General features: G+C 46.6%; 1 protein-coding gene across 1 annotated transcript; it reads left to right on the forward strand.

The window, feature by feature from the left end:
* Positions 1-610: 610 nt before the first annotated feature.
* On the forward strand, positions 611-1,140 carry LOC119378378 (uncharacterized; the record flags this gene model as incomplete). The annotated part of the gene is made up of 1 exon (XM_037647542.1): positions 611-1,140. A coding segment is annotated over exon 1 (530 nt), but the record flags the coding sequence as incomplete, so codon positions are not given.
* Positions 1,141-23,660: the final 22,520 nt, after the last annotated feature.

The raw sequence follows: 23,660 nt of genomic DNA on the forward strand, positions 1-23,660 counted from the left end.
GCTTCGCATCTAAATGGTTCCTGGTCTGTCTTGCTCTCGTCCCTGAGAGGTTTCTGGGGCAGCCGCAGCCACGAAACCTCATATGACCTACGCTAGTTTTCGATTTTTGGGTCTTGGGTCAACGTGAACGCAAGAGCCCGAAAGTGGCTTCTGCGCATGTGCCCAGGCCACTTGCAAATTCGTCGGTCCCTAAACTCTCTCATAAGTCAATAAATCTCAGCGTACCGATATTCACAAATCCACGTAGAATACATAAATCGCAAGACGTTACGCAGTCGAGCACACCATTTTGCTCAGGTAGCCAGAAATTTCAGGCTGTAGCGGGCGTTGATGCTGGTGACCGCGATAATCTTTATTTGTGTGCGCAGACCAATTCGTATACAGCGGCGTACGGCGCATACGCGGCCAACATGCCTCACGTTATCACCGGCGTGCCGCGGGAGATAAGCAGCCACGCCCCTTTGTGTTGGCGCTTTCGAAGCCTGTTTTTCTTGCAAAATAAGCTAGTTCTTATCCCAAACTTCGAGGAGTGTGTGTGTCTTCTTCGCGCTCCTCCGTGGGGCGAGTACGCTACAAAGTGGTGACCCGGACGTATGTAAAAGCAGCAGCCATGTCAGACGAGGAAGGCACTTCAAGCTCAACCACAACCAACGCCTCCGAGTTAACGCTTCCTCATTTCTGGCCCAAAAACCCCAGGGTGTGGTTCAGCCAAATCGAGGCCCGCTTCCACCTTCGACGCATCACATCGCAGGAGTCGAAATACCTCCACGTCATTGCAGCACTGCCACCTGACATCGCTGACGCCGTAGACGATGTGCTCGCCTCCATTCTATCGAAGGAGGCCTACGACGAACTAAAAAGCACCGTCCTGAAACGTATTGAGGTGTCCGAACAGATAAGGCTGCAACAACTTTTGTCTCATGAACAGCTCGGTGACCAGCGTCCCTCGCAACTACTCCACCGAATGCGTCAGCTGCTAGTACAGGCGTCAGAGGAGCGTCAACAGCCATTGCTTCGGGAGTTGTTTTTGCAGAGACTGCCACAGTCAACACGGATGAGACTCGCTGGCTCGGACGACGTGACTCTCGAGCATCTGACTCAACTCGCCGACCGCATCATCGACTGCAGCGCTTCACTTTGGTGCTTCACTTTGGCATATATAAGTGTACCATTCTGCCATTAAAACCAGTTGTCAGTCAGCGCTTTTGTGTCCGTGTGGTCTCTCTTGTGGGTGTGTGTTCGCGCTGTTACCCCCTTAATCTGTGAATATTCACGCCTACGTGAACATTTCTTTATGAAGAAATAATGCAAACGGCAGTTTGTCCCTCTAGAGCAGCTAAGGAAGGGGTCGTTGACATTTCACGTTCGCTTTTCGAACTATGGGACTCGGGCTCTACAGTGGGTTCTTAAACCCGAGCCTTCCCGGCTTACTGTACAGGAACGGTTGCATTTACCCTAACACGTCGTTAACGGCATGGAAATCTGAAAGCCCTTGGTTTGCTAAGAATGCATACGGTCTCTCAGGCCTGCGCCTAAGACGACTGGAAGGCGAAAGCCACCCTCTATTCCTTCTCAGTCGATTGTATTGATCCTTTCCCCGGCGCTCTGAAAGCTTTCTGCGCCCTACGTGGGTTCCTACTGCCTCCGGGCTTAGAGGCGTTGCAGTCATTTATTTTTTATTTATTTACAATACTGTAAGCCCTCACGGGCTGTTACAGAGGTGGGAAAGCATTCTGGCTCTGTCATTCTGCATAGAATAACAGAACCGAGCTAGTTGGTAGGTATCCACCTGACACTTTTCTGCAGTTCGCGCGGTTGAGTACTGTTTCCGTGATCCGCCCACTTTTTAACGCGACAGCGTTAAAGAGCTCGTATCGCAGAAATTCCGCCGTCGGCGTCGGCACCGTTGGTTGTGAGCGAAAAATCATCTTGTCCGTGACCGAAAAATCGAAAAAGCTGCAAATAAAATAAATAATAAAAATGTTGGGTCCGAGTGAGGATCGAACCCAGGCCGTCTGCGTGGCAAGCAGGTGTTCTACCACACAGCCACTCCTTTGCTTGGAGCTGCGCTGAAAGTAACTTTCATGCTTCCCAAAAATACGCGTCCTGTATAAGGTGTCACAGTACGAGATGTAATATCGCAATAATATTGCGTGGTACAAGCGTACATTGCCATCGGGCGTCACACCATGTCAATATCATAACTACTTGGTGATTTAAAGACAGCCACCCATTACAAAAGGCACACGCATTACTGCGCGTATTCCCTTAAGACCACGTAGTGGGTGCATCGCAACTTCGAAAAAGTTTCTCGCGCATAATTGCTCCTTGTTTAAAGCATGCTACCCATTACATAAGGCACACACCTTAGTGCGCGCATTCTGTTAAACACTCGTAGTGTTCGAAGTGCGCACTAGATGCAGGAGATCGCTATCGCGTTCAACTCTTAAAGGCGAAGCTTAAGCGTCCCCCAATTTTCCCAAAAGACGATGTCGTGCGATGACGTCAGCAGTTTTGGCGATCTTCGGCGCCCTAATGAAGTCATCAAGGAACGGCGTGGCTCGGACAAGGTCACGTGGATTTTTGGCGAGACTTTCCGAGACGTTACGTAAATGTCGGTTCCATAATCAGAGATGGGGTAGCTTTGGCATACCACAACTGCACGACACGTTTAATAGTTAACAAGTCATTGGATGCCCCCATTAACATAAAGCGATCCGTCCGTCAGGGCTGCCCGCTTAGCCCTCTATTGTTCAGCATCTACTTAAAATCTCTGTGATTGGCAATAAGTGAAAACAGCAGCATTCACGGCTTTAGGTTGCAGGCATCAGAAGTCAAAATTCTGGCATACGCGGACGATGTCGCAGTTTGTTGCACCGACAAAGTGTTGCACAGGTTATCACTGTATAAAGAGTTTTGGCAATGCAACCGGTAGTCTGGTAAACTGGGGAAAGTGCTTGGGTTTTTGGCACGGAGTGTGGTCATCTAGACCAGACTTTTTCTCCAATACTTTGCGGGGCACAACACCTGCCAAATATCTAGGTGTACCGCTCGAATACTACAAAGACAATGATAACTATTGGCAAGAACAGGCAAGAGCAATTCAGTTGAAAGCGAATAGGTCGAAGGGTAATGTTCACAAGAGCTACGGCTTGCAATTTATTTTTCGCGTCGAAACTGTGGTACGTGATGCAGGTATTGCATTGTTCACGGGCAAATATACAGAAATTTCATCGTATATTCGCCGTTTTCGTGTGGGCCTCTAGTTGGGAACGATGCAGTCGAACCAATTTGTTTAGACGAGTAAAGAAAGGACGTCTGGGACTGCCACGTCTTTTCATTCGGCAAATCATATACAGCTTCTTTTTCCGTAATGTGAGTGACCCTTTCCAGCGCACGGTGTGCCAACTGAGGCTGATGAGGGCTCTACCTGGATATGTACTTGGTACAGATCACATGAATGACGCAATCTGCGGGTATCTCAAGGAGGTGATTCTAAGTATTCGCTTTTTGTGTGTTAGATTTTCTAATGAGTATTTGTTCTCAGCGACACGTAAAAAGCTGTACAAAGATGTGTGTGATGCAATTTTACGCGTCCCTCTGTACAGGGCCATGGACAGTAGAGGCAAAGGGCAGGACGTGCTAAAATGGGTTAAAACAATGCAAGTGGCGGCTTCTACCAAGTCCTTCTTTTTTAAGCTTCACACAGGCACATTGCATGTCAAGGTATTTCTTGAGGAGCGTGGTTTTTCTTACCTTGGGGCTCCGAATGCCTTATATGTAATAAGCCAGAAACTATTGTCCATGTTTTCTTACATTGCTGGGAGGTTGTGTACTTTGGGATATACTACAAAAGACAATCGAGAAGGAATTCCCGTTAGATCCATATGGTATCAGGTTTCTCCCAGTAGATAATGAGGATGGATTGCCGTTAGACGTAATAATGTTAACCGGCCTCCACTGTCCATGGCGGACCCGTATGGCTGCATTTCAAAGCGATGCAGATGCAAGGCCCGCAAGATTGTACTTTCGAGAGTGCATGTCGAAATTTGTTGAATTGAAGAAAACGCAGGAGTTTGTACCTGAGTGGCTATCGAGGGTGGAACCCTTGACAGTGCTCAAGGAATTTTACAACTAATGTCTGTCCAGTAGGACGGACACCATTTGTTGCTATTTATTCTATGTGCTTGTGAAGTAATTCGTGTCTAAACATGGGCAATAAAGCAAAAAATAAAAGAGCGTGAAGCAGTGGTAGAGATCTGGACTGAAAATCTGAGAGTGGCAGGTTCGATTCCTCCTGCCAGACGTTTTCTTTTGTTTTTTTCACGGCTCTATTTTTTTATTGCAATAATGCTGTAGTGTCTACCTTATTCCAGTGGCAATTATTTTGTGTCGCAAACTAAGTTAGCGATGCGTTAGAAGTTGCCGATGTTCGAGGCTTCGAAGCTGCCTTTGTTGGCGTTTCAGTAACCAAAGGTTTATGATCACAAACACTTTCTTTTGCTGAAAGCTATACTATTAACTTGCACATTAAAGTAACATCTGTGGCGTCTACGCTCGGAGGATTATGGTTAAGAGACAGTTATATATCGCTATGCGGCTTCGGCTGGAAGCTCGCGCTAGTTTCTACTCCGTCTGCTTAGGAGGGAGTTCCCGACCCTGTTCACGCTACGTCGGGGCGGGAGTTCCATGGATTAGGAAGTCTATCTGAGTAGCAGAGAGTTCGCGGTCTCTTTTACTCTGCCCTCAAGGAAAGAGTAAGTTCCGCGGCTAAATCTCCATTACTCCCTCACGGCGTTAAAGAACGCTGGCCGAGAGTAATACAATCGCTCTACTCTTGCAGTACTCCCTCTATATCTGTGAGTGTGCTCAACGGCGCAGAAGTGCGGAGGAGCTTAACTTATCGGATCCCGAAGAAGTTGTCTGGCAAAATGAATGTACATGTGCCACATAATACGCTTTCTGTGTGTGTGTCATTGGAGCAGCAGTAAGCACAGTAATCAAGGTAGTCCTAGGCAATCAGGAAAGCTAAGAATAATCAGCTGAACCTTTACTAAAGCTACGTTATCCTGGCATAGCCGAGCTACGCAACTGCAACATTTTTTTTTTTGAGAGGTCCTGCGCCAACAGCGACTTTTCGTCGCCAGGGCAAGGGAGGCAACGAAGGCCAGAGTGTTCCTGAAATGAGAAGACCTCCCTCCTAGGGTAGAAACGGCACCAGCACCGCGATACCCTTTCGTGCAATAAACATTTATTCATTCTCGTCCTCCTCACTTTTTTAACGCATTTATCCTCGGCTAGGTGATGCTGCAGTCACAGCTTGGGCACGTAAACGCTATCCCGCTATACTAAAATGCGCTGTCTGCAACGAATGTTGTCGACACGGTAACGCTATATTCCCTTAGCCCCCACTGAATGTTGTCGGCAAGGTATTTCTATTCTCTTAGTCCCCGCTATCTCGCTAAAGCAAAAGTAAAATTCTGTAATAGCACGATATTGTCCGTACATTGGATAAAAGAGGCAACAATTGCGTGCGAGCTTCCCCTACGTAGGCGCTTCAAGCTCATTCCATTGACAGTGATGCGCGACGTCAGTGGCAGAAATCAGGTTTCGGGTAGGCACTTTTCTTCTGATGTTTAGAATTTCCTGCGCTGAGTAACTTCGGGCTGCCTGCCCCTATCGCTGCTGTTCTTACTGCATTAATCTCTCCACACTTTAGTCTACGGAACTCGCAAATAAGAAATACGGGCTTGAATAGCGTGAGACAGCTCATTTGTGTGGCGACAACAGTAACTTGAAGGAAGACCATAACATTAAGGTTATGTAATCAACGGAACCGATTAGATGATATTGAAGACAGTACAGGGAGGCCTACCGTGAATATTTTACGAATTCAGGCTATAAGCTGACGATGCACTGGCGTAAGAAAACGTGACCGCTGAAATGAGCAAATGCACCTGGCGCTGTGTATGGCTTCAGCGCAAACTGAGGGGAGAGCACACCGCACGTACAAAGGTATGAGCACTCTGCTGATCCCTGTCATCGTAGGTAGAGCGCGAGCGTGCCGGCCGGTCGAAATGCGCAGCTGCTGCCAGAGCCGCTGAGCCACACCTGTCCGGGAAACATTCCCCACCCCCTTCGGAAGACGTCTAGCGGGTTCGCCGTACGCCAGAGCCGCAGTCTTGGACTTCTCTCGCACGCTTTCACTCGCACAAATAATGCACGACACGCGGGGCAGCGTTATCGCTCTTGGGGTGCTATGCAGGATGGCCCGAGCTTCTCGGGCACACGAGTTTGCTCCGAGCCCGCCCTACGACGGTCATGATAGGAAGACAGTGCGGAGCGCGCGATAGAAGCGTTGATAAAAACGGCTAAAAGAACGAGAATGGCGTCACAAACGCATGCGCGGCATTTGCGGCGGTTTTCAAAGGAATATTGCCTACGAACGCGTCAGCGCCGCCACTCAGTCAACAATTTGACAGTGCAGCGACGTCAGCGTGATTGTCGCGCTATCTTACTGCCAACTGATGATCGTGCCTCCCACGGGCGTGTTCGTGGGCGTTTGTCCTCTTTCGGAAAATTCTTTCGTTCCACCTAGTGCATGGAAATTTCCACTCTCGAAGGCAACAAGGGCGACCACGCAGCACTCTGGTGCAGCTCGTTTCGCTTCTCTGGAATATTACAGATAAATAAATGGACAGTTTACTGCTATACTTACATTACACGTATGAGCATTTTTTTGAATTAGCGAATCGGTAGAAACAGTGTCTCCGCAAACAAGTAACAGTAACATTTCTCGCCGCAAATCCCACCAGGGGCACTTGCTTGATAGCTGTGAGTGGTACGTCGTGAGAGCGGTGAAATTGAATGCGAGGCACCGTAGCCACGTGATGATATAACCTTTAGTTTTTCGTGTGTGTGTGCATAGTCTGTGCGATTAAGCTCATAGATTATTCGTGCCGCTCGCTGGCGTTGTTGCGTGAGCACTGCTCCTCGGCAAGAGGGAACGCGGTGGGCGGACGCGCTCTTCGCCGCGGGCGTCTGTCAATCAAATTGATTGACGCGCGAACTCGGGCACAAACTCGTTGATTCTGAAAAGGCCCCAGTTCAACTCGTGACTGTCATAGTGCCGGTGTGCCTGTCAAGTGTTTCATGCGGTAGACGCTACTCAGCAGCTTCTTTGCATATAAAATAATTTGTTAAGCTTGCAGTGCTTGTGCAGGGCTTCGGCCATCGGAGGAGCTTGTGATCACCTAACTTCTTCCACCTTTTACGTGGCTCGTCTGCTCAGTCTGCTTGGTCTGCTTCGGTTTAATCACCGTGTCAGTTCGGTCTCAATATTGGTGCTATTGCTTAGGAAGGTCCTAACTAAGATGATAGTGAATAGTCATTTCTTAATTGTTAATGTTTTAATTACCGCGGCGTAAATTAATTACAGATGTAATTAGCACAATAATAATTAGCACGATCCCAATTAACACGTCCTCGGCGAGTAAGGTCTTGATTATATGTTTTAATTACACGTCCTAATTATCATCGTGTTAATTAGCATTATTTAATAATGTTTTAAATACCGCGCCTTTAATTACTCAGCTTTAATTCGCAAGGTCCTGAATAGTACAGAGGTAATTAGCGTAATCCTAATGTGCACGATCCTAATCAGCACGTTATAATTAGCGTCGTGTTAATTAACAATAACTAATAATGTCTTCATTAGCACGGCATTAATTACACAGGTTTAATTTGCAAGGTCCTGAAAGGTGCAGAGGTAATTAGCATATTCGTAATTAAAATGATCCTAATAAACACGATCTCGGCGAGTAAGGTCTTGATTATCTTGGTTTTAATTACACGATCCTAATTAGCGTCATGTCATTTATCATGATCTTCAATTACCTTGTTCTTAGCTTAACACGACTTCATTAGCATGGTCTTAGTAAGAGGTGGCTTAGTTAGCTCGACCTTAGGAAGATTTGGGCTAATCAGCTTCGTCATAGCACGGTCCTGACTTAGCTAGGTATACCGCCCAGCCAATTAGCTAATCAGCCGGGCGCACGTGCTCTGGGACCGAGCAGACGATGAAGAAGAGAACGACGGCCGAGCAACGCGCTAGAATGTACAGGCCGACCATGGTGATTATACACGTGGCCTCGGCGATTAGCTCTAGCCGCGGTGTTGTAAGGCGCACGGTCGGAATTAATCTCGGAGGCCACGGTGCTGCTTATTCTAAAGGATACTTGCTGCAGACATTAAACGCTTGAAAATGAATTCAAACGGCCCGCGCACACATAAAAAATATAGTTAGTAGAGCTTTCTGCCACTTTTCCTGCATGGGTGCACTTCTGCACTCAGTGGAACGACAAACAAATGAGAGAAGGTGCCTCTAGTTTTACGACACCACTCAACCTTCTCGACCGCCCTTGACGTGGTGCCGCGTTCCATCGTAACCAATGGAACGAGCGTGCGCTGAGGGATGGATTTACCTTATCGTACTATTAGCTCGTTCGAAAGGGGGTGTCGCCAGAGCTCGGAAAGATACCGAGTTTCGCCAAACTCGGGCCATCCTGCATAGCACCCTTGGTCTTTATGCAGAACCGCACGTCGACGGCAAAAGTGTATCGGAGTGTCTATGTGATTGCTATCACAACAAAAATGTACAAGGAAAACGCTTGCTCTCAAGGCTTTGTAGACATGTTCAAAATAGTGGTATAAAACCCCTGTCTAAAATCCCATAATGATGGTATAAAATTCCTGGCGGCTATACGCGCTCTCCTCCGGTGGAACGCTACACATGCACAACAGAAGCGAAATTTAAGGGCTTGTTTTTCTTTTTCAAACACAACCTTCATGAAAAGCAGCAGACAATGAGACCAAGGAAGGTATAAGGGACGTTCTTTGTAGTCTTATCGCTGTATTGCAGAAATTACGATATAAATGTGAAGAAATTAAGGTGGACGAACAGTCAACTTGCCGCTGGCGCGGACCAAACTTGCAACCTTCGGATAACGCGTCCGATGCTCTAATTATTGAACGACAGCGGCGGTCATCCTCCTGTCCATATTATCGGTATTTCTTAGCATTTAAACCTGGCAGTGGTAGCAAGCGCCGCTGGTAGCAATGAAGGCGAGTGGGGAGCACGTTTTTGCCAGCTGGCGTCACAATAAAGTTGACGGGAGGAAGACCGCCGTGGAGCTCAACTGGTAGCATATCAGGCAGGTTATCTTTAGGCTGCATGTTCGGTCACTGCCGCCGGCAAATTTCTTTTTGTCCATTTCATCACATTCGCATCACAATTACTTCAATACAATCAAAAGGCTAGAAATAACGTCCTCTATACGTTCCTTGGCCTCGTTGTCTGTTGTTTTGCACATCGCTTTTTACACATTGCTTATTCCACTACACCCCCCCCCCCCCGAAAAATCACAGCATATCCACGGAGTGAATGATGATGAATGGGCGAAGCTGCGGAGGTTCATCGGTAAACCGTGAATCTTCCGTGAATTCTGCCCAGTACATCACCGACGTGAGATCGGGCGCGTATATACTAAAGGTTCGATGAGGTATGACGACTTGCAGCTCACTTTAGTTTTACATGTACGCTGTGAATTTTCATTGTTTAGAAAACCATTGCTTTAGAAAACATCTGGCGTCTTTCGTTAAGCAGCTGGCGTCTTTTCGTTTTGCTTTAGAAACATCTGGCGTTCTTTCGTGTTGCTTTTAGAAAACATCTGGCGTCTTTCGTTGGTTTATTTCATCAATCAACGGCGTTTTGAACAAAATTTTTATTGTTTAATCACGCACAGGAGAAATTTCACCAGGCACTACCTTCGAGGTAAACAATGGCTGCTAATGAGAATGAGAGACAGAAGAAGTCGGCTTTTAGCTAACACTTACACTGCTACTTCTACGAACGTTTCCTACTGGAACATGCCAATGGCTGCTAATGGAGAATGAGAGACAGAAGAATTCGGCTTTTAGTTAACGCGCTCGCTGCGAATTTTTTATTGTTCAACAACGCACAGGAAAAATCTCCCACCGGCACCACCTTGGAGGTCAAGATCTGGTACTAGCGTTATGACTGGTTAGTGGTTACGCACTACGACTACGACAACATCTATCTATCTATCTAGCCGCCTACAACTTTGTGCTCTCCTGGTCGCTTGGTTAATCGAATGTACACCAAAATTGGTATGGTGTAACATGACCGTATGACGAACATAAATGACAAGTCATAACATGAAAATCAAGACACGAATGTCATGTACAGCATGATTTACATGCCACGCTCGTGGTGGGTTGGCGGCCGTTTCGCTAGCTTGATATACACCAAAATTGGTATCTTGCGACGTGACTGTGTGACGAACATAAATGACACGAGTTAACATGAAAATCATGACACGCATGTCATGTACAGCATGACTTACGTGCCACGCTCATGGCGCGCTGGCGGCCGTTTCGCTAGATTTATATACACCAAAATTGGTATCTTGCGACGTGACTGTGTAACGAACATAAATAACACGAGTTAACATGAGAAGTCATGACACGCATGTCATGTACAGCATGACTTGCGTGCCACGCTCATGGCGCGCTGGCGGCCGTTTCGCTAGCTTGATATACACCAAATGGTATCTTGCGACGTGACTGTGTGACGAACATAAATGACACGAGTTAACATGAAAATCATGACACGCATGTCATGTACAGCATGACTTACGTGCCACGCTCATGGCGCGCTGGCGGCCGTTTCGCTAGATTTATATACACCAAAATTGGTATCTTGCGACGTGACTGTGTAACGAACATAAATAACACGAGTTAACATGAAAATCATGACACGCATGTCATGTACAGCATGACTTACGTGCCACGCTCATGGCGCGCTGGCGGCCGTTTCGCTAGCTTTATATACACCGAAATTGGTATCTTGCGACGTGACTGTGTAACGAACATATATAACACGAGTTAATATGAAAACCATGACACGCATTTTCCTCAATGACATACAAGACGATGTATGCACCTCTTTGCTGGCTGCTTCGCATTACATCGATTCCCACAATGCGTGGGATCTGCCGTCTTGTTTTTTTATTTTCTCGGCAAACGTTTTGAGCACACAGGTCCAGATGAGAATAATTGTAAGCGAAGTGTGAATTTTCGTCAAACTCAAGTGCTGTTTATACAAGGCTAAGGTTTGCCAAGAAGTCCTAAAATTGATCGCGCTCCGCTAAGAAAGCTGCGTGGACTCTCGTTAACTCGCTTGTCGAGGCTTAAGTATTTTTACGCCTCGCAGCCCAGTGAGCTACGTTACTAACTCGGGTGAACGATCCTGACCGCGATGGCTGTGCGTGTATAGAAATTACATTAAATGTAAACGTTTCTTAACCTCTTGTAGTGCTGGCAGCCATTTATAGAGCTATCATAAGAGGAAGATACAGCTAGAAGTGGAGGAGCGCCGTGCGACGCGAGCGAACAATAATAAAAATGCAGCTGCAGAGCCTAGCAGACGACAAAAGCCTCCTCTTCCTCTAGTGACGTCATGATGACGTCATAATGATATCACATGCCGCCAGAGTGTCGTCACAATGTGTCGTCACATGTCGTCGCAATGTAACGTCATAATAAGATCACAATGTGTCGTCATGGCGCGATTTTCTTGCATCACTCGTGCTGACGCCGACGGTCACATTTCGCGTTTGATGGGGCATCTATGGCTGGCGCCTTCAAGATAGCTGACAATAAGTGCGGAAACACGTTATCGCTATCATGAAATGACAAGAAAACATTGTTCGTAAAATATAGCCTGTAAATGCCGCTTCAGTTAAAAACGCGCACCTGTCACAACTTGCTTGGTATTCGTTTTCCACCTATTGTGAACTCCTTTTCACCTATTCTGAATGTCATGTGAACTCGCCTTCATGATACTGTTGAGGCCACTGGTACACTGGTGGTCACTGGCTTAAGAACGCGTGTGGGCTATATTCGTATTTGCTAATTTAGTTTTGCTGTGATATCTTGCACTTTGGTTACATCTATAATATTGTGAGGTTTCTGATTAATAAACGGTTGGATCTTTGCACTACGTATATAGATCGTTTGTGTCTCGCTTCGACAACGTCTGCTTAGCGCTGTACCTCGTGTACGTATCTGCCACTCGCCTGAGGAGTGAGTTGCGCTAGCCGAAAACAATTAATTAGGGCTTGGTATCTGCGATCAAATTATCTAGGTTGTTCAGAGAATAATAATAATCGCAGAATGTACTACAAAAGAACGCAACAATGATAGTTGATGTGACGTTCTCGCCAGCATAAATAAGGATTTAAAGGGTACGATACTCTGGCTCGACTTTTTAGAGCTCTTCACGACAGAAATATGCATTCCACTTTTTGTATTATATATATTGCACGAGAATGACCATAAAATTATTACGTTGCACTTGAATTCCGTACGTTTTGCTAACACTCAAGGGCTAATTTGTATGTTCCCTTCGTCACGTAAACTATCACACTGCGGCGGTGCATGTTCCACTAATAGACTGCAAGAGACTGTTGAGTTTATTCGGACTCAAAAATTCCATTTGTATAGTTTACTTAGTTCATTGCCCCACGTTAGCTAAACGCATCACAATTCCCAAAATTTAAAATTGGGGATGTATACCACAGAAAAATAAATTTACACACAGGCACAAAAAAATTGTGAGGTTGTGCAGGGCAATAAAAAGATGTATCATTAAAAGAAATAGTCATTTTGCGTCCGTACTCAAAATATTGGGCCTAACACGTTCTCAAACGGGCGAAGCTAAGTCAAACGATTTCATGACTTCCTTAATTTGCTGACGCACAACACATTGGCTTAATAGTTGCCGCGTTAAGTTTTCGCCGTCTTTGACCTCCACGGTTACACTCATGCTCCTGATTTGGTATAATTATTGACGCGATAGTGTTGGAAAGCTAGAAGCTTCAACAGTTTTGGTGTCGGCGTCGGCATCGTTGATCCAGAGTGAAAATTCGGTGTTGTCCGTGAGCGAAAAAAAAAAATTAGGGGAGCTTCCCACTAGTGGTGCCAAACGTGAAGGAACAGCGGAGCACGGCCGCCTTCCTTAGCATGCCAGCCAAGCCTAGTCTACAGGTAGGCAGTTGAGCCTAGATACAGACATATGAGCTTAGAGAGGAGCAGTTAAGCCTGGGATAGGCAGGCTGAGGCTCGCTGTCTGTCCATTTATTTCTCTGTGTTTGTTTCTCTCCCTTTCTTCCTTCCTTTCTTTCTTTCTTTCTTTCTTTCATTCTTTCATTCTTTATCTTTCTATCTATTTCTCTGTCTGTTATTTTCTTTGCCTCTGTTTTCTTTCCTTCTGTTTATTTTTTCTCTCTGTTTCTCTTTCTGTCTCTCTCTCTCTTTCTTTCTTTCTCTCCATCCTCTTCTCGTTCTCTAGCCCATAGCGACGCAGTCATATGGTCCTCATAAACGCTTGCTGTGCTAGCACGCCTGGATAGCCGAGTGGTTACGACGCTTGCCTTCGGACCATCGGCACCCGGCTTCGAATCCTGCCTCGCCGAGGAATTTTGTTTTGTTCTTTTGATTTCTGCTCCTCCTCCCCTCCTCCCATCCTCCTTCTTTCCTTCCTACAACGCGTTCCAGTGTGACACATGGTGACGCCGTGGCTCTACGGAGTTTTACGAACACATCCGTAGCAAACTCCGCTGTTAAAATCAAAATGGATGGAAATATTAGAAATCATAGGTCCGAGGTGGCCTCGAACCCACGCCTTCTGGGAGGCAAGAAGGTGTTCTACCACAGAATCACACCTTTACTTAAAGGTGTAGGGAAAAAACCAATACAGGAATCATGCAGTGTACGGATTCGCGCTAACATGTGTAATATTGGGCGGCAGAAGCGTGGAATGGCACAAGGCGCCACACCATGCCAATTGCACAACGAGTGTTTGGTTTAATGTCCCGCCCATTACAAAGCGCTCATGCATGAATATTCATCATCACCAACAACAGAATCAACACAGGGCGAAGCTGCGTACGGGCGCGTATTGCCTTACGGAATCTTGATGCTTGCTTCGCTAATTCAGAAAATGATGGCGACGTAGTAGCGCAGTGCGCCCTTCGCAACTGTACTTGCTCTGGGAATGCATCCTTGAAGGGTTTAAAACGACCGATGTTACGCGCGCAGACTTTCCTTTCCCAGCGGCACTGTTGAAGTGTCCACCGAGAAGCGAAGGCTGGCTAACTAATGAGAAGACGATGCGAACGAGGCCGATTAAGCTACCACGTTCTATTCTTTAAGATGGGGCCCAAGCATCCTCCAAGTTTTTATTCAAAATCACATCCCTGTAATATTTAAATCTTATAATAAAATAAATTGAGAGAAATGTTGCGCGCCTGGCAGTGAATGCACAAAGTGCTACTGCACCGAAGCGAGCGAGTGCGCTGCGCAATGCTTCTGCAGCTCATTTTTTCACTAACTTGATTATGCTTGTTCTTTTCTCCGTATAACCAGACTCGTGCATCTGCTGAGACAATGCCTGTTCAGCAGAGTTTGATAACGCGTTGCTGCATCACGTTTTTCATGTTGACCTTTCACAGCTTAATTATCGTCTGCTATTTGAGCACTGAGTGAATGGAGAATAGAAGACACAATAATACAAAAATCACACCATCTCCCGCTAAAGGGGACCATGAGGCGATGCGAAGCCAGAGCACTTGCACGATCGCGTTCCGTTGGCGTTCGTTGGGCATGCTACCGACCTCGCGTCGTGGAACGCGAAGAGGGACGCTACGCGCGTCGTATCTTCCATCTATCCTGGCCGTTAATTCTCACAGGGAAGGCGGGTGAGAGGGGGGCATCGTAGGAGAGGAGAGAGAAGGGGAGGGGACGCGCATGCGCTCGAGCACATCGCGGCGTTGCGGAGGAGAGAATGTCGGCATGTCTAGCCAAAGCCGTCTAGCTTTGGTCTAGCCCGCGTTTCAGAGGAAGAGTGGAAAGGGGGAGGGGAGAGGGGTATGGGAGAGGGGAGGGGAGAGGGGGGAGAAAGAAAGTGGAGAGGGGGAGAGGGGGAGGGGAGAGGGGAAGGGGAGAGGGTGAGTGGAGAGGATGTGTGTGGAGAGGGTATGCGCATGCGCAGTAAGGGTGGTCACGCCGCACACCACCACCACCACCACCACCACCGGGTTGAGCTCCGCCTTAAGATACTTCGCATCTAAAACTCCTATTGAAACGCACAACTAAAGTTTAAGATAGTGGTTAGGACAATCAGTACTCCAGGACAAGGAAGCTTATTGGGCTTGGAATAAAAACAAAACTGAAACACTGAAACGGAGTAAGAGTCCTGTTCCCAAGACAAGCCCCAGCAAGCAGGAAACATGACGGTGGGCTCCATCTAATTTTGTTTGCCAGAAAATGGAAGCATTATAACAAGGAACATCTGCAGGCAAGTGCATTTTCTCGGAACATATCGTTTCTAATGAAGGCTGAAATCGAATGGGATATCAAGAATACAGGGAGAGGACACATAGGTAGATGTATTACAACTGAAGCGTTCTCTAATATGTCTGGTGATGCATTATGCATGCGAGAGTTTCCAGCAGAAGCGATTTGCGACTCCTGAGTCACCCTTCGTTGCCTCGTGTTCAATTCCTAGTTTTGTTATTCTGTAATTATTTGTATTCACATAGTTGGAACCAAGAGCGACGCCTTCAAGGCAGGTTTGCACGAGTCTGGGTTTTGTGCACCTCTGATTAGCCATCAGGAAAACAGGCATCGGCCGACCACAGTAGACGCGATGATTTCACTTTGTTGCGAAATCTTTAGAAAGTAGAACATATGCCGAAAATGTTGTGAAGGCAATATATTGGTGCTTAGGTTCATTGAAGAAAGGAGTACCCAGGAACACGGATAAAAAAAACATGAACAAGTAATAATTGTTTGAAGATATAGCTACCCTAAACGCGTGGACAAGGAATGGGGTAAAAATCCAGCATTTTGGAAACCAAGCACAGCGCACTGGTGTAGGCAGGTAGGGGGAAGGGCTTGCGGGGGGTTCAAACCCTCCCTCCCTGAATTTTTCAAATTTGACTGTGTGTATATAGACGCATACATACAAACGCACGCACGAGAATGCATAAAGGGAATAAAACCCTTCCAACCCCCCACCCCCCAAAAATTTCCTTTGGCCAGAGTACTGCTACAGGGTAAATACGAGTCATCAGAAAATAACTCAAACGAGTATTGTCAATCAGATACGAGTGATAGACACCATAAAAAAGGCTCCCGATATGTACAGATACGACAAGAATTTTCGAGAGGTAAAATCTGTACTAGAAAACAAAAAGCATGTCCGTATTTGAAGCCAAAGTTTCCTGTCTGACGACCAAAACATACCGGGTGAAGTACTCGGGTCCAAATAAGGCACCTGTCTTTTGCAGCAAAAGCCCGCTAATAACCTATTGAATTGAATTGAATTGAATTGAAGTTGAATTGAAGTTTATTGCCACATAGTTACAATACATGTATACACATCATGTATGCATGATCATGTATACACAGAAAAACATGATCACAGCATAATCGAATGCCTAGATGATAACCAATGAATACCTTCAGGAAACATATAGTTTCCAGAAGCACCGAAATTTTATGTGGATGAAAGCGTTATCTGTGCAAGTGTGGAAACGAGCAATGCATTGTCACTTGCGGTAAAAAAAGGTGGCCATGGACATAATGGTTAGAAGAAATAGTAACTGTATAATATCAATTGTGGTTCCAGTAAGAGAGAGAAGAGTAAGGAAACATATTTAAAATGCTAGCTCCTAACAGATTTAGTTGAGCTGGGTTATATTTAAAGATAATAGGCAATCATTTCATGGTCCCAGCTTTTTAAGGGTGGGCTAATAAATATAATCTTCACCATGGCTATGTTTACAAAATTGTGGAACGCTTGCGACTGAAAGATGCCACTGGCACAACATCACTTTGCACGTATAAGTGCGTACGATATAACATACGACTAGAATTGCACGAAGGTAATGCAGATAAATTCATGACGAAACCGGTTAATTAGGTGCACCGCAACAAGTACTCGTCAATTAAAATCTACCGGTAACCAAGGACGATGAGGCAAGCTCACCGAGCTACGGATCACACTGGATAACCGTTCTTAGGCGGGTTGGTGTTTGCTCTGTGAGGCCATTTTTGAAGCACCAGAACTGAGTTTACGAGGAAGCCGGTAAAATAATTGATCTGAAAGACACAAGCTCGGCCAAATGCTCGAAAAATACAAAATGTTTGAAATAACGAAGCATTGCCTTTCGAAAATAAGTTGCGTGCCGTAATGCCGTGCTTTATTTTTTTTTTCTCATTTTCCGGTAGCCGAGTGGAAAACATGGTCAGGGACGCGATCGTTGGGGAATCACAAGCTGCAGCACCACGAACCCCGTTGTATTTAATCACTTTATTTCATGGAAATAAAAGTAAACATAAAAACAATTAATTTGTTTAATCAAGCCAATATTTTAAAGTCAAGTAGTTCAAATGCGTGACCTCATAATGAAGGTCTTTGAGAGACAGCTCTGTCTAGAAGTGCTAATTAATAGCGTAGTAAGAAATAACAGGCGAACCTTAAGGAACGTAATGCGCCTTACGCTTCATACAGTGACAGCTGACTGCGCTGAGTGCCTTATATTGCTAGCAATTTCCTCACTGCCAAGATTTATTACTCGTCAAAAATATGAGAGAGCGTACTTCTCTGGCTTCTACCTCTTTTCTTACCTTCACATTTTTAATTTCTGTTATTTTTAACTTTTCACGATAAATGGATGGTCCGGCGTTGCGTTAAAGCCTCTCTTTTGAGGTTTAGATATTGGACAGCCATCATCGGTTAATATCTTCCAGAAATGGCACCGCGCAAGCCGCTTCTCCCTATGTATTTATCCGTGCTAGCTACTTCCTGGCTCAAGGGCTGATTTTCTCCCTCACCAATCTACAGGGATGAAAGAAAAAGTTCTCTGCAAGGCATCCACCCGCGTACCGTTTCTTTCGAATTGTTTGGTCAGTTTAAAGATAACAAAAAAAATTTGGAGGCGGCTTGAGCTTTGCTTTCAAGAGTAGAACGCGATAGCTTAATCGGGCACCGTGCGCATCGCCTTTTCAACTGCTCAGGGGCGTAGTCAAGAGGGGGAGGGGGGCTTGAGGGGTTCAACTCCCTCCCACCCCGAAAGTTTTCAATTTTGCTTGCGTATATATACACGCACACATACAAACGCATGCACGAACATACATAAAGTATGCTGACCCCCCCCCCCCACCCCACCGGAAAAAATGACGCCACTTTTTTTTTTACCGGATATTGCGTCACATCTGCTTTTTTTTTTTGTTCCGCCGTAAGTGTTCCCTATTCACAAACATGCTGCTAAGCCCCATGAGCAGCCTTAACGTATGGGCTTCTATGGAAGTTTCGCAAACAGTTACTTATACCTTCTATTAGCTTTTTTCATTAAGTGTTTTCCTCTTTTTTAAGAAAATTGTTGCCGGTTTAGGGAACTGCGTCCTCAACTTGAGGCAAGCAGTAAGCTTTCCCATTACGCATGTAACCACAAGGCGCCAGTATCTACGACAGTCAATGGACCCGAATGAATAGCAAATGCACAAGGCTGGTCTTCCATATCAGCAATAATTGTGGTGCACCTTTGTTGGCACCTTTTTGCTGAAATTATGCGTTTAATTGGAAAGTCCGCTCGTCTATGAGAAACAATGAAGCTATCTTCCTTGCGAATAGCGAGACCTTATTTAAATCGATCAACTATTACGAGCAGGCGCTGCGGCAAGGCTGGGACCACCACTACAAACGCTGTCCGCTTTCACACGGGGCAATTCTGAACCAGGTTACATGGGCTGCAGAAGCAGCATGTGCGGCAAGGAGGATTAAAAAATTGCCCCATCTACCGCCAAAGGGGACCATGAGGCGATGCGAAGCAGCGCTTCGGCATGTCGAGCCTGCGTTTCATTTGTAGCAGTTTCCTGAGGACGTTGCCGTTTGCGCTGGGCTTCCCTAGCCCGGAGCTCGGGGTCCGCTTGCCGACGTTTCCGTTGCGCTTCGCCGCGTCGTGCCTTCTGCTGCTCCGCGATCTCGGCAGGCGTTAAGGTATTACTGCAACTGGCGCCGACGTTGAGGTTGGAACTCATGACACCGGCGCAGTGACTGAGCGTGTGTACGACCTAACGCGAGCCTTTTATCTGAACGAGGAGGGAAGGGAGTGGAGAGGTGGAAGGGGAGTGGAGATGTGGATGGCGAGTGGAGAGAAGGCGTGTGGAGAGGGTTTGCGCATGCGCAGTAAGGGTGGTCACGACGCACACCACCACCGGATTGAACTCCGCCCATAAGCTGCTTCGCATCTAAAAAAAATCACAGCATATACACGAAGTGAATGATGACGAGTGGACGAATCTCCGGGTGATCATTAACCGTGAATCCCCCCATACGTTGCCCACTCGATCATGCAAAGGCGTGAAAACACGTGTGTACAGTATGTACAAAGTTGTTTCTTAATCACACTGCGTATATGGTGGTGAGATGTGGGCGGCGTTTTCCTTTCATAATCACCGCCTTATGATCGGTGAAATGTAAAGCCGAAGGTTGTTGTACGGGATCCAACCTGAAATTTGAGACGACGACTTCAATGCAAGTCCCTCTGATCGAGCCTGAAGGAAGTGCGGAGCTGGGCAGCCTTCTCTGTTTCTCTTCGGTTTTCTCTTTCTTTCCTCCTCTCTTTTACAGCGAAAGCTGTTATGAGATCATTTTACTGGCCGTTTTTGGCGCCGTAGTTGTCCGCCGCCGCCGCCGGTGTCCGTAACCAGTATCGCTCGAAATAAGAAAAAAAAAACGAAATAAGAAAAAAATTCCAGGACGGAACGAGGTTCGAACCTGGGCCCTCTGCGTGCGAGCCCAGTATTCGAACTCTGAGCCATGCCGGTGCTCGAAACTGCTTTGCAAAAAGGTCCTATACAGGCTTCATGTCGGAAAGGAACCACATTAGCATATGCAATATAGCCTGGTAGAAGAGTAAAATAAGCACCAAGCGTCGCACAACGCGAATTCTGTAACCAGGCGTCACACAATGCGAATTGCGCAACGAGTAGGTTGTTGAATGCTTCCAACCCATTACAAAGGACTCTGCCATAATTCTTCATCGTCATCAGGCACAGCATCAACAAAGTGCGCATAATGCCTTACATGCGTATAGCAGGTACCAACGCTCTCCGTAGAATGACGAAAAATGGCACAGTGCCTGCTGCCATACTTCTCAAAAATTACAATGATTTATAGCGTAATGGGTTCCTCGCAAGTGCACTTGTATTGGTTGCCAAGGAAGCCCATAAGCGCATGATCCATTTCCTCGGGGTCTCAGTAAAGTTCTTCGCCCCCCCCCCCGTCTCTCTCCCACGTCAACGTGTGTTATACAGCATGACGGGAGAGGGAAATAGTGACCGGGCGTCACCCAATGCAAATTACATAACTGGTGGGCTGTTTAAAGATTCCAACCCATTACAAAGGGCTGAGCCATAATTCATCGTCATCAGTCGTCGCGTCAACAAAGAGCACATAATGCCTTACAGACGTGTAGCTGGTGCCTCGTTTCTCCGCAAAATGACGAATAATGGCTTAGTAGGTGCTTCCCAACTTCACAAAAATTGTGATTTATGGCGTAGTGGGTACCTTTCTAATGTACTTATATTGTAGCCCCAAGAGAGCTTAACGGGCTCTAGAAACGCCGCTCTTCCAGCTTTCGCTGTGACTGTGCTGCGGTTTCAGCGCAGGCCTGGCGTTTTTTCTCTTTTCGTTTTATTCTCTTTATTTATCTTTATTTCAATTTTTCTTCGTATTCTTTTTTTATTTCTTTCTCTATATTTCTCGCTTGCTTCCTCTTTTTGAATCTTTACGTGGTTTTGCCCGCGCTCGAAAAACAACAGGAAGAAGACTACAGTTGGCTATAATATATGTCGCTTTGCCTGCGTTGATGTCATCATCATCAGGGCTCTCGAAAAACAAAAGGAAGAAGACTTCTCTTTGGCCCGAGCGCTAGGAGTACCAGCGCCTGGCTAAGACGCAACGGCAGACAAGTCTCGACCCTAAGAAGCTTCGCCCCTAAAATCCCCACCATATCCACGAAGTGAATGATGTTAGAGGAGCTTGCTCGGATATAATCGGGTAAACCGTGAATGCTCTGTACAATTCTTCTACTGTCATATAAAGATGTGACACGTGCTTATAGTAGCGATTGTGGTCAGGATGTTGTCGAACCACAAGTGGTCGCAGACCTTGCAGCTGTGGCTGAACGTGTGGTCGAGGAAATGGCGCTTGAAGCGCGCGTTGGTAGCGACCGCTTTCGGCGCTTGGCCGCTGCATCCCGCGCCCGTACCTCTTCGAGGTTCTCTTTCCGCCAGTTCCGCGCTGCTTGGGCTTTGCGGGCTTGTATCGCGGGGTCCGCACGATGCTGACGTCTCTCTGCGGCCTCGCGAGCTCTCACCGCAGGGTTTTGGCGGCGAACCCGCGTTGCCAAGGAGGCGGAGCCGTCCGCTCCGCCTCCTTGACTTCTTCGTTCATGTGACTAGTATCGAAGCGCACTGACTGACAACTGTCGAAAGAAAGAGGAAGCGCGCAGTGGTGGCCCTATAGCGGTCTCCTATCAAACTAGAGCACGCGCCGGAGTGGAGCGAACGCCGCATGCTACAGTTGGCTATGCTATACGTGGTTTTGCCTGCGTCCATATAATCATCAAGGCGCTTGAAGAACAAGAGGAATAGATACTTCTGTTTAGCGCGAGCGTACGCTGAGCCAAGCGAGCGGGAGCAATGAGAACTAGCGGCTACTACGGCGATGGACAAGCCCCGAGCATAAGAAGCGAGTTCCTAAGCAGTTCTGGCTACGTCACTGAAACTGCTAGCCTCGCTTCCGTTCTCGGTGCATGCCTCAGCCCTGCCGTCAAGAAACGGACGACTGTGCGCGTAAAACTGGCCGTTTCAGACTATCCTAAACTGCCTACTGTAAGTACAGTTCTGAAGTGACCACTACGCCACAATTCTTCCTTTTGCGAATCAGCGGGTGGCCCAGTACCCGTCCGCAAGGCAACACGCGAGCCTACGCAGCTGCTCACTTTGTTGATGCTTTTTCTGACGATGATGATTAAATATGTCTTTGAGCGCTTTGTAAGCTTTGAGCGCATGAGCGCTCTGTAATGGGTGGAATTTTATAACACCCACTCGTTGCGCAATTCAGGCGTGTTGACGCCTGGCGCGATTCTACACTTCTGCCACGCAAGATTACATGCGTTAAGCAGGCACATCACACAAGAAAACATCCATAAAGTGTTTTTTTTTTTGTTCGAAGCTGGTTTAAATAATGGCGTGGCTCTCTGGTGGAACACATGCTTGCCACGCCGACGGCCTGGGTTTCGATTCTCACTCGAACAAAATATTTTGGCATTTATTTTATTAAAATATTTTTCTCGATTTTTTGGTCATGGACGACGTTGGTTTTACGCTCACAACCAACGACGCCAACACCGACGCCGACACTGAAATTTCGGCACAACTAACTCTTTAACGCTATCGCGTTAAAAACATGTAGGACGGTAATGAGCTCTAAATGTCAAATGACGAGGCGATTTTAATACGAGTTATGTTTGCTACTTGGGCTTACTGAATCTTTATTGTCAGTATAAATGGATCATCAAGCAGCAGCATCTATTTTTTCCACCGTGAACTCGCATTCGTTATTTCGTAAAACAGTGTACCTTCTGTTGAACCAGTGCTGGGCAGTATCGCGATACAAGAATATCGCGATAGTATCTTAGAGACACTTTTGAGTATCTGTATTTCTGTATCGAAATACATTTGCGAAATGTATTTTTATCTCAGTAGTGAAATAATACATTTACGATGCATCGAATATATCGCGATACAGTGCTGAACGCGGGTATCTCAGCACCAGCGTCTTCGAAATAAGAAAAATATCGCAGTTTCGTTGCAGCGGCGAAGCAATGAATGCGATAGCAATAGGGAGTTTCAGAAGTGGGCGCCCAAGACATTGGGTATCCAAGCTGAGTTGGGCAGCCTGCGATTGCGTTCGGATGATCAGGGCCCGTATTCCCAAAAGGCGACAATCGCAAAAGTATCGCCTTTGGTGCGCGCTGATTGGCTATTGAGCAAACCGGAAAAGTTAGGGCGCCATCTGGTAGTTCCGCAGACGTCAATTTTGCGTCATGGTGCTCGACGGTGCTCTCGACATATTTGCAATAAGCGAAGGCACCGTTAACCGTCGGTTCGTGGTGAAGTCTAGCATTTCAGTGGCGTAGGCGGTAGCTTCTAGTATTGAATCCTCGGTGGATATACGCAGCATTTTTTACGCTGAAGCTTTCATCGAGCATTACCTTGGGGTGTTATCAGCACTCGTTCTTTGCCAGCGCGTGTTTGATCGTGGTTTGAACGTCCCAGGAGCATGAACCGTGCGTTGCTCGCGTGGCTTATCGCGAGCCGGCAACATGTTGAGATCTTCAGACGATATCGCTTCGGCTGCACGCTACAGCTGAACTCTCCGAGCACGCCGCGTTAAACTCTCAACGAAAATACGTTTCACGCAAAGTTGCATTCTTTAAATA

Source organism: Rhipicephalus sanguineus, unplaced genomic scaffold (genome assembly GCF_013339695.2).
Source record: "Rhipicephalus sanguineus isolate Rsan-2018 unplaced genomic scaffold, BIME_Rsan_1.4 Seq810, whole genome shotgun sequence".
In the NCBI taxonomy this organism is placed as follows: domain Eukaryota; kingdom Metazoa; phylum Arthropoda; class Arachnida; order Ixodida; family Ixodidae; genus Rhipicephalus; species Rhipicephalus sanguineus.